The 15459-nt window shown below is 41.4% G+C and overlaps 1 protein-coding gene across 11 annotated transcripts in view; it reads left to right on the forward strand.

Annotated features, from left to right (window-relative positions):
• The window catches only part of adgrl3.1 (adhesion G protein-coupled receptor L3.1), a 121182-nt gene that overhangs the window by 24797 nt on the left and 80926 nt on the right, over nucleotides 1-15459 (forward strand). For 10 of the 11 annotated variants that reach the window (XM_022199308.2, XM_022199311.2, XM_022199312.2 and 7 more), the window contains exons 3-4: nucleotides 4034-4199; nucleotides 9159-9372. In XM_022199308.2, the coding sequence (XP_022055000.2) occupies nucleotides 4040-4199; nucleotides 9159-9372 (374 nt within the window). In that variant the 5' untranslated portion in view covers nucleotides 4034-4039. Of the gene's footprint in view, nucleotides 1-4008; nucleotides 4200-9158; nucleotides 9373-15459 lie in introns of those variants that run through there. The other variant, XM_051945161.1, reaches the window with a different exon arrangement.

Raw genomic sequence — 15459 nt, forward strand, 5'->3', positions numbered from 1 at the left:
CTGGGGAGCAGATTGTCCTCTTGGTACACTAAATAATACAGTGTTATTCAGACTGTAAACTGTATTATCTGTAATAGTATCATATAAGTGAAATTTATATGCTATAAAGCAGTCAAGGTAGAAAAATGTAATATACAGATGTCTACTTGAGCAGATATGACTGCAGCAGAGAGGAACAGAAACAGCAGGTAGATCCGGGGACTGATATTTGTTTTGGTCTGATTCTGCTTATTAGTTGATGTTTTGCTCAGTTTTATGCAGATGCTGCTTCGGTGCGAGGGAGCGTCTCCAGTGAGATATAACTAGCTCCGGATAGGAAATATTGAGTTCATTTAAAAAATATGACTTGATCATTTCATCATTTTAACAGTGAGTAGGTTCAGATGGAGCATGTGATGTTTGCCGAGCCTTATGTGCGTGATCAACGGATGAATACCGAGTGTAAACACATCACATATGTTCTGATAATTAGCACCATTACTGTCTGTTGATTCATCATATATTAACCAATCAACACATTAAGCTAATGAAAGGAAACAGGTTTGAAAACAGGGCAATGCTTTGGGCAATCATCATTGTCTGTAGATGGAACACATTTTTATGTCATCATCTGAGCATTTGGGGATATGCAGCCCTGCTGAATTATGAACAGAAATTGAGTGATTTGAGTTTGGATTTGTCCTGGGCTGCTCCAGGCTATCACGCAACTATTGTCTGTGAAGGCACCGTGCACATGGAGGAAATCAGAGGGTTAATTAACTGATGGGTGTGATGGTGGTGGAGCATACGGGGTGATGGAAGAGCCTTTGAATTATGAAACAGTGGAATGCTGTGACTGGTGGCGTCCGGCCATATGTCAGTGTATGCCTCCTCTGTGTAGCTGAGGACAGCTGGTCAGATTGCTCATGTTCAACCGAGTTAGGGACCAATCAATCAAAACGAGGCAGCTTGTTCAGTTGTTTAAGCGAAGGGAAGAATAATACACAGGAGTCTATTGTGAGTCTATCACTTTAGTGCCATTAGGGATTTGTCAGGAACTGTTAGCTGATATAAAATCACACTCCAGTGGAATCGGCTGAACCACCTGATATTCAGAGAGCTGAATGTGTTTGTAAGTGCACCAGTCAAGGTTATTTTCAAGAGGATTTAACACAAAGCCTGAGGTGATACAAACGGGCAGTGCGGAATCGTGGGATGAAAACCTCACTGTTACGTTGACTCTTCTTACCTCGGCTGGTTCTGTTTTGGTTTGTTTATCAAAGCTATGCTGCCATTTTGATCAGGGTTTTATTAAAACACTGATTTTTGCATAAAGAGAGAACACACTGGTGTCATGGAGGTCCTGCAAAAGTACAAAATAAAAGCTATCAAACTTCAGATTTTATGATTGTGCTCCATTTTCATGACATTTCCTTGAACTTTAAGTCACTGTTGGGATTTGCTCATAAAATAATCTAAGCTTTTACACACTTTTTAAAAGAAATGCAAAGGAATTTAAATTTAAATATAACAGACAGAGGTTATATATATGCGTGTGTGTCTGTGAGTGATCAAGAGTCCTAGAAATGGACTAATGCTGCTTTGTGCCGTAATGCAAATTGAATTTTCTCGTACAACTGCTCAGACTTTCCTAAAATTAAGTTTAGCTTTTGTTTTCATCGTGATAACTTTAAATGAATTTCCAATTGCAGAGATTTGTTTTGACATCCAGAAATGAACAGAGCCTGTAAAACCCCAGATGACTACATGGCTCTTATCGTACTGTATGTCTCTGGGCTGTTCCCAGAGATTCAGGTACTCCAGCATGCATGAGCCTTTGGGTATATCTGTCTGTCTTTTCAGCAGCGTGAGGCTTTTTGTCTTTATAGATGCTCACAAGATGCATTGTGCATATGTAGTATGTTTTTGGTGGTTAAAAGGTCTGCGTCATCCTGACTTTTTCTATAAATAAACAACAGAGCTTTTTGATAACAGTAGTTGTCACAAATTTTCTATGGGAGAGACTATTTCCAAAGCAGTTATTTGCCATCACAGCATGGCATGACAGAGATGACTGGCTATTGTCTTAGTCTCTATTGGGCCAAAATGATATGGTCACAGTGATCAATAGTCTCTGTTACACATGATGTATTTCCCATGGCTCTGGCTGTCTGCTTTGCTCCATCTGTCCCCGGCTGTTGCAAATTTCTGCAGTCCCTCTCTCTCTGTGCGAGTCACAAACACGCAAACTCGACAGGCTTGTTTATTTGGAGCTGGGTATGGGTTCCCTTGAGAATGTGAACATTTAGGCACAAAATAGGGCTTCTGTTACCTTTGAACTACTCCTGTGAAAAATTATGTTGGGTTGATATGAGCGAGGATGATTGCATAATGGCTGTGTGATGCTTTGACCTTTCTGCAGGCTGTAACAAAAAAACAAAACAAACGCACAACGTCCACAGAGGAAATGTTTAAATATCCTAGTTTTTCATAATTAAAAAGTGAATTTGGGAATGCAGACAAGAAGTAATTGAGTTACTTGTTGGATGAGCAAGTGGGCGAGTGAGCGAGTGATTGAACAATGCTGGTCTGCTTAATCAGTTCAGAAAAACGAAGGAGAAACAATGCTTACCAGTCTGTCACCGCTATAACTTATCTCAGAGACCATCCCCTTATTAATTGTTTATCGCAGATGGAGCATGAAATGAACAATTAGATTGGGACATCAATGCATTTCACAGTTTGATGCTGATGTGGAATAGCAAGTGAAGTGCATGCAGATAGAAGCATCATTATGCAAACATTAAGCACCATTTTACTGTGTTTGTATTTTTTTCTACAAGGTCACCATTTAGCATTTAGTCTTGCTTTTCTCTCAGATTTGTTGTGCGTGGATTATTTGGCATATGGTCTGTTGTCTTGTGAGATATGCATTTTTACGCTTCTTCTTTTCTTTCTGTAGTGCTTCACAATCAACTGTATTTGGAACTTTAAATGTGGCAAAAATCGCAACAGTTTCTGATTCTTTGTGAAACCATGACAGCATAATGTGAGACTGCTTAGGGATGATAAAACTACAATTTTAGAATAACTTAATGATGGACGGAGTAAAAGCTAATCATAAACAATTGCAAACAGAATTTTAAACAGTCAAGCAGTTTTTTTTTAACCATATAATGTACAATTTTTGCTGCCAGGCAATGTATAAACATGCATAATTATTGGATCACTATCCATTTTTCAACCAATCTGATAGTTTTCATTCATTTGAAATGCTTCTACACAGCATTCTAATAAATAGTCTGTATAGAAATCTTTCATCACCACGACTTGCATCATCAAATCCACAAAACTATTTCTCTTTTCCAGTTTGTTTTCCTGATATTCTCCATTTTTTCATACGCTAGAAAGTTGGTTCGTGTTGCATTGAGCTGGAGTTGTCTCTGAGTTTTGATAGCAACAGTAAGAGTTACTTAATCATTCAGTGTTCTCCTCATTTGTCTCTGTATTGTTGAAGATAATTATTGATTTCTGTCTAGCCCACTGTGACATATGTATACGGGAAGCTGCACCGACCTGAGCAAAGTGCTGTTTGTTAAAACGTCAATCTTCCATAAGTAAACAGTAAAGTAGTATGAGTAATAGAGTGTCAGGGAAATCGGCTCCTCTGCTGCATAAACTTTGTAGCTGTAAAAAACAGGCTGCTCTTTAAGCTGTTAAGTTTGTCAGTATTAATCAGCAGGCTGATGCACTGATGTAATGGGAAACAGTTAATAAATCTGTGGTTTTGAATTGTCTTAAGTTGTTTTAGAGTTACTGCATTGTCATAGCAAATGGAATGATTAGAGGTGTAATGCTCTGCAGATGAATGATTTGGGAAAGTTGAGATGGGGATGGGGGGTGTAAAATATACTTGTGACACAGAGGGCATTCTTACGCGAAATAGTAGCATATGAAACTTAAACGTAGATCTCCAGTGGCCTAGATAAGCCATCTTAATGTGTTTATATAAGATAACCAAGTGAACAGATCCCCTCTGTGTGTCAATTTGCAGGCCTGTATGGTGTGGGGAACACTGAGCTGTGAGGGAAACAGCTCACCACAAGACCGTCTGGGCTCAGCAGGAAGTACCTCCATATCTACTTCCAGGTCACCCTCAGACGTCATGTGGACCAGATGCCTTCTCTTCATCTCAACCTTGTTTGCCCCCGTTGCCATTGGTAAGACACAAGGTTTAATATTACTCACGAAAACAGCCTTAACAAAAGTTTACTTCTTACTAGTAGTAGCAATAATTAGTTTCAGTTGTCAGTGTGGTACTTGGTGGATCTTTGAGCTACATCACTTCAGTCTTGTTCTGAATAAGATACATATAGTGGTAGAAAATGAGAGTTTATTATTAACTCAGATGACTACATACACAACTCCCATCCTCAAATGGAAGATGTTTCCTTATATTTTGACATTTCACTGCATCAAAAAAGAGAGGAAATGATAAAAATGAATGACAGCCGAGTTTAAACCAACCACGTCAATTTCAGGATCTTGATGTTGTTGGCTCACTGACACATTGTCATGGCTTACTGGAATATTTGAATAGAACAGAGCAGGGGTTGATATTATTAGTAACACCTATGCTTTTGTCTGTGAAGATCCAGGCTTGTTGCTGTAGTTTCTTCCAACAAAAAAGAAAGAGATTGTATTTGTTGCTGTGCCGTTGCAATAACTTTGGTTTCAGCAGTTTCTTTGTCTCTGTGGTGACTCTGTATAAATATATAACACTCGCAGTCATATCGCCACTTTCAAACACGTTTTTACATGCTATAATTTGTTTGAAATTTCAGTTCCACATGTTTTCGTCTGTGTGAGAAAAACTGATATGCCCAAACTCCAAACTGCAATATGGAATTTTATCAGAAATTATCCACGCCCACAAACCCAAGTACTTGATAGAAAATCTGCAGTTGCAAATCCAAACCCTTTTTTTATTGACATGTGTCTTTTATCTTATTGTTGTGCATGATATCACACACACACAACCCACTCACATGCACAGCACAGATGGAGCCCCAGTAGGTCATCTGTATGTTTCCTCCTCTCCCCTGTGACGGTGGGCTTTGAAGACTCCGAGAGGGAGCTCTGGCCCACTTGGACTTAATCCTATTAATGGCTGCTGTCAATCACACTGTGTGATGCGCACACACACACACACACACACACACACACACACACACGGACACATTCAAGCATGTACATGTTCACATGCCCGCTGCCATACATGCTCACAGATGATGTACTCTAAACATTAAAATATTGCACCCACATGGACACAGATCCGTCTTAAAAGCACATGCATGAACACACTCGGGCGCACACAAGAAGTGCTCACAGGCAGCCACTTAGACACACAAACACACGAGCGCTTTGCTTTAACACCGAGAGATGAGTTTCAGTCAAAGGTATTTGCATCAATGTCTAAAGAATAAGTCGACATATGCAAATCATGCAGTTTATACTTAGCAAGGATTAGTTGAAACAAAGACAGTTTAGCTTGAGGACACACAGCAAGCACTCCATCTTCTCCAGCGAGCCATGTCTTGTTGTTATTCAAGGGTTATGAAGACAAATATAAAGGAAAACATGAATTTTCAAACAAAAATCGCAGTTTTCCGGGGCTTAGAGTATATTTCTGGCTTTACCTAAGTTGACGTGTTGATCACGGTGGTGCTTGGATGATAATACAAAAGTACAGATCGCTGGAATGGACCTCAAACAAACTGCAGCAAATACAAGGACATTTCGCGACGCTAAAGAAAAAGACTGTTGTTATTGTGTACTTTACTTACCAAATAATGTCATGAAAAGACATTATTTGCAAACACTGATTCCACAACCTTGTCTGTGACCCTCAGCTCCAAGACTGTTTGCTAATACTATGCATATAAGATTGAAATAAAATTGAACATGGGTAATTTCTTAGAAGCCTGGAAACTTTGGAAACGCAGTTTGGAAACTGTTTTCAGACAAGGAATAATACATTCTTAACTAAACTGCAGGTCATCCTAATAAATAAAGTGTTTTTATTCGCCATTAATAATAGATTGATTTTTCTAAATGTTACCCTGTGCAACTGTGTAACTCGATGTGCTTGTAATAGCTTTTTAGATGATAAGAAAACCATCTGCATATTCATTTATTTAAGCAACTTTTTAGTCAGGGACCTTGAGCGAGCATCTCAAAGGAATAGAATCCCTGGCCAAAAGTTTGCCTCGATATAATTGCACAGAATGGATTCTACAGATTCCTGTTGTACACTGAATGTCAACTCCAGCCCCTCCACCGGTTCAGCTGTGATCTATATTTGATTAAGTTTAAAGTACAAAGTAAAAAAAAGCTGTATCAGGTTTTGGCTACCCAGGCAGTACTTATTGGGATCGATGCATATTTTGTTTTGCCCTTTTCGTGAGATTTATTGACCATTAAAACCAACGACAACAGAAGAACCCGTAGGATATTCCGAGCTAGTTGTAGCCTTTTCAAATCTTTTCTGCTCTAACAAAGAGGACCCACATTTCAGAAATCAGCACTGGCCAAATGCTTTGTCAGTTCAAGTGAGAGATCACCTTTTAAATCTCTCTCCTCTTCCTTCTCACCCTCTCCTTCTCCTTCTCTCCATCTATCCACCTCTTTCGCCACTCTCTTGTTCTTGGCCCAAATGTAAAAATCGATATCCTTTTGTTTCAGCCCCCTGAGGCAATGAGAGTGTCTGAATAAGATTGTCTGTACTGCTGGTGGCTGCCAAGTTTCTGTCACCACTTACACAACTAATGACAGACACATTAACATACACTTGCCAGCTCACACGTTATTACCTGTAGGCCAAGATGGAGAGCTAAATATCACATACTGTATGTGCATCAGGAGGTGCTGTGTGAGATGCTCCACATATGCGTGGCGTGGAGGGAGTCCTTCAGGGCCAGGTTCAACACTTTAGTTTTATAGGTGAGGCAGCTGATATAAAAAGATAAATTAAAAGGTAACAGACAAAAAAGGATGGTGTGTGTGTGAATCAGAGCATTGACTGCTGCTTATGAAGGCAGAGTGATTTTTAATTGGACTATGGATAGACTCTGCATTTGAGTTGTTTGCGCGAGTGTGTGTTTGTGTCATAATGCTCGCTTTATGCCCTGTGGGGACCCTGTAAGGCAACACTGTAAGACATCTGATCCAAAGTGAGTCTAGACAGCTGCCTTACAATACTGCGTATTGATCCCCTGCACGCTTCAATTAACCCTCTCTTCAAAATCTGTATTCGTGCTCACAAAGGCAGTCGTAATGCGGCCATTGAAAAACTGACAAACTAACAGCTATGTTAAGGCAACACTGACCCAGTGCCCTAAGCCTCCCCGTCTTACATATACAAAAAGCACATGTTGCCCCTCAAATCCTCAGCTACCATTGGGATGCACATCCTGTCTGAATGTGTGCTTAAGGTCTGATCATAGCCTGCAGTGACGTGGGCATGTGTGCGCGCATGTGTCTGTTTATTAGAGAGGACATTTTCAGTAAATGTCATTTATATATCAGTCTTATCTCCAAGCTAGTGCCTGCCATTATCAATGTTGTGCCCTCAGGTAGCAGCACCACGCAGATATTGGCTACACCGGCTGTGAATTTCTACCTCCACATTCCATCACTCAGAGCATTTGTATGCATGTGTGTATGTGTGTGCGAATTTATATGTGGGTGTGTGTGTGTGCGCGCGATGTGGTGAAGGGCAGTATTAAGTTGAGCCCGGGCAGAGTGTCATTGAGCTCATTCAGATTCTTTGCTGCATTTGTGTAACCATGACGCTCGTCTAACCAATGAGAGAGCCAAGGGAGGGAGGACAGGGTTGCTATGGTTACCGTGACAGGGGAGAGCAAGGAAGGCGGTGCTGTGCCTCGCTTTTTTAGGGATGCTGTAGGTCTGTCTGTGGCTTGTAGGCGTGTTAATACATGCACAGGTAAATGCATGTGCGTGTGTGTGCGAATGATGGTTTTGACAGGATGTTTTCTTTAATTAAAAAAAGAGTGAAATGTAACAGCAAGCAATGTAAATCACTGAGCGTTTGACACATGCTGTAGACGCTAGTTTAGTCTGAATTTGATGTATTCTATGTCTTTTATTCAACAGAGAAAATGCAGAAAATGTATATTGCACCAGATACAGCAAACAATTCTCAGATAGAGGTGTTGGGCAGAGGTAGGTGTTGACAAGCAGGATAATTTATGAAGTTAAACATAATGACCTCTCTATTTATATTACAGTAGCGGTAAGGGATGACAAACCCAAACAACACAAGAGAGAACCTCGGCTGATAACCTATCTATCAAGGGATGATGGCTCATGCTCCCAGGGATCACTGCTCTCAAGAACAGAGAAAAACAACATCCAAGCTGCACCACAACAACTACAATCCCTGGGAACATCCAGCCCCACTCCATCAGTATCACAGCAATCCTATCCCTTTGTAGACACAATTTTAATCTCAAGAAAATATGTATGAGGTGTTTTAATGTAATACATAATTAAAGAATGAGGGCACATGAAAGAGTTGCGGTATCTTGAATATTGTAGGTACCATGCTTTTGTCAGTCTCTAAATGGCGATGGAGTTGTATGGGACTAAAGACAAGCTAGTAAAGCGGTAAAAAAGATCTAGGAGACTTCAGTGGGCCCCAGTCTCATTGGAATTAATGCCATGTTTCCTATTTCAGTACAGAGTGAGTGGATGTATGCATCAAATTTGCAACTTCTGAGAATAATTAGGCATTTCCATCTTTGAATAATCTGTGCAGCGCTAAATGTCTATTGAAATTGCCAGGCAATTACTCTCTATCTGGAATGATGTCTAAAACTGCAAAACAGTAATTACCAAGTCGGTTCACTTGCGACAGTGGACATGCCCTTCTGTGATGCTATTGTTTTCACATAGTGTGGATAATTAAGTGTATATGACAAGGGTACAAATACAGCTTTAGTTGAGCACAGTGTATTCTTGTACAGTTTAGGCCCCCAGCGTGCATGAATTTAAGATGGCTCGACAAAAAGGTTTAGCATTCCGGTATTTCAGTAAGCATGAGAGACAGTTTCCATTGCACCGATACCAACGTGTGTTTTGTATGTTTGTGTGTCCAGTCTATGGCCGTGCCCCCATCCCCATGGCAGTAGTCCGCAGGGAGCTGTCCTGTGAGTCCTACCCCATCGAACTACGCTGCCCGGGCACAGATGTCATCATGATCGAGAGCGCCAACTACGGCCGTACCGATGACAAGATCTGCGACTCGGACCCCGCCCAGATGGAGAACACGCGGTGCTACCTGCCCGATGCATACAAGATCATGTCACTCAGGTCAGTCCATACGTATGTGCGACTAAATGAACAACAGGGAATGCATAGGGCGTAACCCAGCGTCTGATGCTTCCGTAGAACGCTTATGATGAATATTTCACACTTTCTGACGACTGTAGAACAAAATTGGACAACCACAGCTGACATAATTAATTCTGTGTATTGCTTTGTTAATTGCGTTTGTGCCATGGGATGCTTATGTGCAACGTGCACAGCTGACTCATGGCACTAACACAGAGCCAAAACAGGAACAGTTTGAATTACCTACTTTTCCAAGCCAGGAGAGCCTAAACTTTTTCAGCCCACGACATCCAAAATAACAGTGCCAGACACTCACGACCCCTACTATCCCCGGAGGTGGTTGAAGCGTACGAACGATGCGCACGGCTACACTCACGCACTGATGGGCCTATCTGCACACATGCATAGCAACAGCACAAAACAACACATCTGCCTGGCTCTCAGAACAATTTGTAGTATTTTAATATTGGCAAGTAGCAGAATCCATCAGAGTACTTTCTATTAATAAACTGTAGTAAGCTCACAGGTTAGTAATGTTTTGTAACACTTATGGCTAAAATATGCTGTTTCTAAATATGGTTTTAATTTGATTTCAGGTAATCATCCTGCCACTTTAATCTCCTGACAGTGCTGTTTGAAGCACAGCAGCTGAAGCCCTGTAAACTGCTTTACTTAATATTATTAGTTTATCATTGATCAAAGGTTGTAGTAGTTTTGATTATTCAATAGTGTAACATTTCCTATAATGTTCACTTTATGACTGTACCATTCCATGCCAATAAGACATGAATGCAGGTTAAATATCACAGTTTGTTTAGCCAGCTATGGCCTGGCTCCCACTTGGACGTCACGAGCTGGGTCTCTGCCACCTAAACTAGACAAATATGATTTAGATATAGTACATATAAATATGATTTTACGGTTGTAAATACTAGCCTATGTGACTGAAATGCAGTTCAGAAATGATCCACAGCCTGCATTTTATCTGTGCTACATCTGGACAAGCTGTGAATTACATTATAAACTAAAGATTATCATCTCTAATGTGCAAAGTAGAATTTAGCATCAACAAATTATCTTTCCACTTTTCACCTGTCGAAGGAAAAAGCAGTGTATTTTCTTTGGCCTGCGAAATGTAATAATACTCTTTGATTCTGACAAAAGCTACTTTCATGCCTCCTTTCCTTACTTGAGAGTTAACTTGTATTAACAAGATAGAGCACTTTTAGCTACGGCTTGAGTCATTTTGATTTTTTTTTAATGCTCAACATGTTGTTAAAACCTACTTAGTCTAAAAGTTCCAATCCCTGGTTTCCTAGTACTACCTTAGAGATGAAGAATTGGTCTTGTGGTTTTTCAGTTATCTGCATTGGAGATGGTCTTTTGCATCATTGTGGTCTGTACAGTCTTCCATATCAACTTTTTGTATTGGGCAGGTATGGTGATAAGAACTAACTGGCAAATAATAGCAAGGCAAAAGTAGCAATGAGGGGAAAGCAATGCTCTCTGTAATGAGAATGTCTGGAGATAAGTTATTCATTAATGTCACCATTGGTATCTCGATTTTTCAGATCACGTGTTACTCTGACTTTGAGTGTTCTTTCCTGCTGTCCCATTATTTTCTCTCTCATCTTTTTTTCCGTCTCAATGTTGCTGTCAGCTTCCTCGCTGCTGCCTCCTCACTCTGTTTCTCTATCAAACCACCTGTCTGTGTCTTGTGGTGGTGCTCTGCTGCGATTGCTTTGGCCTGGCTTGGTCTCTGTGCTCGCTCTGGTAGCTGCAGTTTGTGTGGCCACTCTCCTACAGCCCTTTTCATCCATAATTTATACACACACACACACACACACACACACACACACACACACACACACACACACACACACACAGCATGTACCACACACCGCATACACTGCCCAGGGGCTACACCAGACTTTAAGCTCCAATTAGCAGAGCCAGAGGCCAAACTTAATCTTGAGGGATTCTCTGTGGAGGTGACTCAGACCGGAAGCAACTGTTTATCACATATATTCTCAGTGCATTCGTGTTGTGCCGGAGTGAGCCTTGGTGCTCGTCGACACACACAATATTGTACGCGCGCCGAAACGAAGCTCAAATATGCTCATGCATGCAGTGAATGTGTTTTAAAAGCACCAGTGTTGCACATATATGCACCGAGTGAACCTTTGATTGTGTTCTGATGCATTTTATCTAATGTATGCGTTAGTGCACTTGTTAATGTGCACTGAATGCTTCATTGGGGCTTTTGCACATCGCGCTGGCCTTTTGTGCGTTCAGCTCTTTCCCGTTCTCACACATCTCTCTCTTCTTCAGTCTGTTTCAGCCTGTCTGGTTTCCACTCTCTCATTCCCTCTATGTCTGTATCGTCTCTGGCTTTCAAGCTCAGCTCAACTGGCTGATAAAATCAGAGCATGTTCCGCCTGCCCAGTGTTTCCTCAGTATCACATTCTCTCTTTGTTTTCCTCTCTACCACTCTCCAAGGCGAAGGAGTGTGTGCATGTGTGTCAGTGAATGTGTGCATGCGTGTTTGTATGTTTGTGTGTGTGTGTGTGTGTGTGTGTAAGTGTGCCTATACCACATAATTGGTCTTGATATCAAAGCCTCATATCTCCAGAGGGTCTCACAAGGCTTCTCAGGCAACCTAGAAAGGACCTGATACCGCTGCATTTCCCAGATTATCTCCCCATTGGGATACACTGGGCTGAAGGGGAAACGAAGCCGTGGCCATGAAAGTTACGCTTAATCTGTTTTAGTGATATACTGGCCTCAGTTCAGTGACTCACTTTGTTTTATCAGGTTTTGAACTGAAGCACCTCAATTTCAAAATGACTACTGAGAATTCTTAGTTTGAAGGTGTTTTGCAGCTTGCACAATATATAGATATTTTTGGGATTTACCTTCAATATAAAATTAAGGGAATGCATGCATAATTCAAATTTTGATTGTTTATTATGCCCAAATCATTGGAACAAGTCTCATCAATTTCACTCAGTATGTGTGCTTCTAAAAATCAAGATCAATTTCACTGTATTTGTCCAAGTGAAGAATGCATCAAATGTCACTAGGGAGAGTTACACTCACCGGCCACAACATTAAAACCACTCACAGGTGTAGCGAATATCATTAGCAGTCTTGTTACAACGGCATCTGGTAAGGAGTGGGATATGTTAAACTGTGAGTGAACAGTCAGTTCTTGAACTTCATGTGTTAGAAAAAGGAAAAAAAAAAGGCAAGCATAAGGATCTAAGCAACTTTGACAAAGACCAAACTGTGATAGCTAGATAAGGTCAGAGTATTTCTAAAACGGCAGGTCTTATAGGGTGCTACCAACATGCAGTGGTTTGTACCTACCATAAGTGGTCCCAGAGAGGACAACCGATGGACCGGCAGCAGGTTCACGGGCCGCCAAGGCCTATGGATGGAAGTGGGGAGTTGATCCCGGTCCCACAAATGAAATGACCTCTTATTGCTGAAAACATTTGTGTTGGCTATGAAAGGAAGGTATATAAAGGTGAAATAACACACACTGCATAGTAGCTCACTGCATATATCAGAGTGCACATCAGGACTTCTGTTCACCACTGAAAGTGACTAAATCGTCATGCAAGCACCAGATCTGGGTAGTGGAGCAGTGGAAGAAGATGTCCAGATCTGAGGAATCATGCTCTATTTTACGTCATGTGACAGCTGGGTGCGTGTGCATCCTTTACTTTAGGAGATGGCAGCAAATGCGCTTTGGGAGAAAGGAAAGCCAGTGGAGACAGTGCAATGCTCTAAGCAATATTCTTGACATTGATGCGGAATTCACTTTGACACGTTCTACGTACCTGAACATTGTTGTGCATCCCTTCATGTTAATGTTATCCCCTGGTAGCATTGGTCTCTTTCAGTAGAATAATACGCCTAACCACATACAAAACATGTTCAAAAATAGCTTTTGAGGAACATGGCAAAGAATTCAAGATGTCTGACCTGCAAATTCCCCAGATCTCAATCCGATCGAGTATCTGTGGGATGTGCTCATTAATTAATGGCGGCTCCACCTCGCAACAGGCCTTAAAGGATCTTCTCCTTATATCTTGGTGCCTGATACCACAGGTCACCTTCAGAGGTCTCATGGAGTCAATACCTTGTCAGGACAGAGCTGTTTTTGTGGCATTAGCAAGACATGCACATTATTCAGAAGGTAGTTTTAATGTTAGGCTAGATTTGTGTAGATCAGCACAACAGAAACCTTTGGAGGTTGGTTGTTCAATCCTTCACACACACAGAGAGAGAGAGAGAGAGAGAGAGAGAGAGAGAGAGAGAGAGAGAGAGAGAGAGAGAGAGAGAGAGAGAGAGAGAGAGAGAGAGAGAGAGAGAGAGAGAGAGAGAGAGAGAGAGAGAGAGAGAGAGAGAGAGAGAGAGAGAGAGAGAGAGAGAGAGAGAGAGAGAGAGAGAGAGAGAGAGAGAGAGAGAGAGAGAGAGAGAGAGAGAGAGAGAGAGAGAGAGAGAGAGAGATATGCAAGCAAAGTTGTGGAAATGTCTACAAGTTATAGCAATTTATTGTCATAAAAATAACCTGGTGGCCTCTACAAATGTGTTTCACAATGCATCCGTGTCCCTTACTGATACTTGAGTGCTTCATGGACCAAATACCTTTCAGTGCACTGTCTCTCATTCTACCTCTTAATCTCACACACTTGAGGCTGCAAGTGTGGACAGTCTGAAAAATGTGTAGACAGTACACACAAACACACAAACTCTGTTTTGCTACCTCTGCCACAGCTATCGCGTTAGAAAATTACTTCTGGACTTCAAACACACTTTCCCTTGACACCTCTATACCACCTCTCCCACCTTGTTTGCCCTTCTCCCTTTCTTTGTCTCTCCTCTCTTTTTCTCTCATGCTCTCCCTTTCTCTCTCTTTCCATCCTTCTTGAAGAAGTCCCTCAACACAAAAGGAAACCACTTGCACAAGAAAGACAAGGGTGGGGAGTTGTTCTCCCTTCTCTGTCCCCCTTGTTCCCATCCTTGCTTTTGGAAGTGTTAAATAACAACATGCTTCATTTATTATTCTCCTATCTGTCACCCTCTTGATATCTCAATTTTTACCACTTCCTTTTCATCTTTTTTTCTTCTCACATCTCCTCATTCCTCAATTGCTTCTCACCCCATATTTCTCACCCTCACTGTTACTTTTCCATTCTCCCTCACCATCTGTTTTAGCTTTCACTGCCTTTCCTGTTTTTCCGTTTGCTTTTTTCCTTCCCCAGTTCGGCAAAAAGATGGGGCTGAGGCCGAAGCGCAGGGACTTATGGGTTGAAACGTGCATCCTGTGTTTTCTGTCATATTCCATATTTTGGCCTCATTTTGACCAATTGCACTTGGGTTAATGACCAGTGAGACATCCCAAGTCTGTAGATTAAACCTTCAGTGTCCCCTAGGAACCTTGGTGCACTGTTGCTCGGAACACACAGCTATGCACCAGCCCTCTGTGTGCACACGAAATTCATACACACACACAAACATGAACATACGTGTTTGTTCATGCAAGCATGCTCACATGGACACTTGCCCACACTCAGAAAGAGCTGAGAGTGTTTCTCATCAGCTCCTAACTTGGTGAACTTCTTCTGGCAGCCTGCCTCTTTTGAACTGAGTCTCAGCCTTCAAAGCACCAAGGGTGCTAGTGTGTGCAAGCATTTGAGTGTATATGTATGGAACATATGCTTGTGTGTATGTGTGTGTGTCACATGTATGGATGTGTAGATCTGTAGTCACATGCTTTTTCATGAGTGTGTGTGTGTGTGTGTTAGTGAGAATGCACCACCATGTTTGAATCGTTCACACAGGAGACTGTAAAGAAACCTCTGAAGTTCTTTTTCTTTGACTCTCTGAATTATAAAAAACCACTTGAATCATAGACTGCAATCTAGTGTTATTTGTGTGCTGCAGTCTAAGACTGTGTAACCACTGAACTATGCTATACAGTCTGGCACCTTTTTTTCAGGCATACCTTCACTTCATCTGTCTTCTCCATTTGAGTCTAATCCATCTCTGAGAAGA

This window comes from Acanthochromis polyacanthus, chromosome 3, assembly GCF_021347895.1.
Source record: "Acanthochromis polyacanthus isolate Apoly-LR-REF ecotype Palm Island chromosome 3, KAUST_Apoly_ChrSc, whole genome shotgun sequence".
Lineage (NCBI taxonomy): Eukaryota > Metazoa > Chordata > Actinopteri > Pomacentridae > Acanthochromis > Acanthochromis polyacanthus.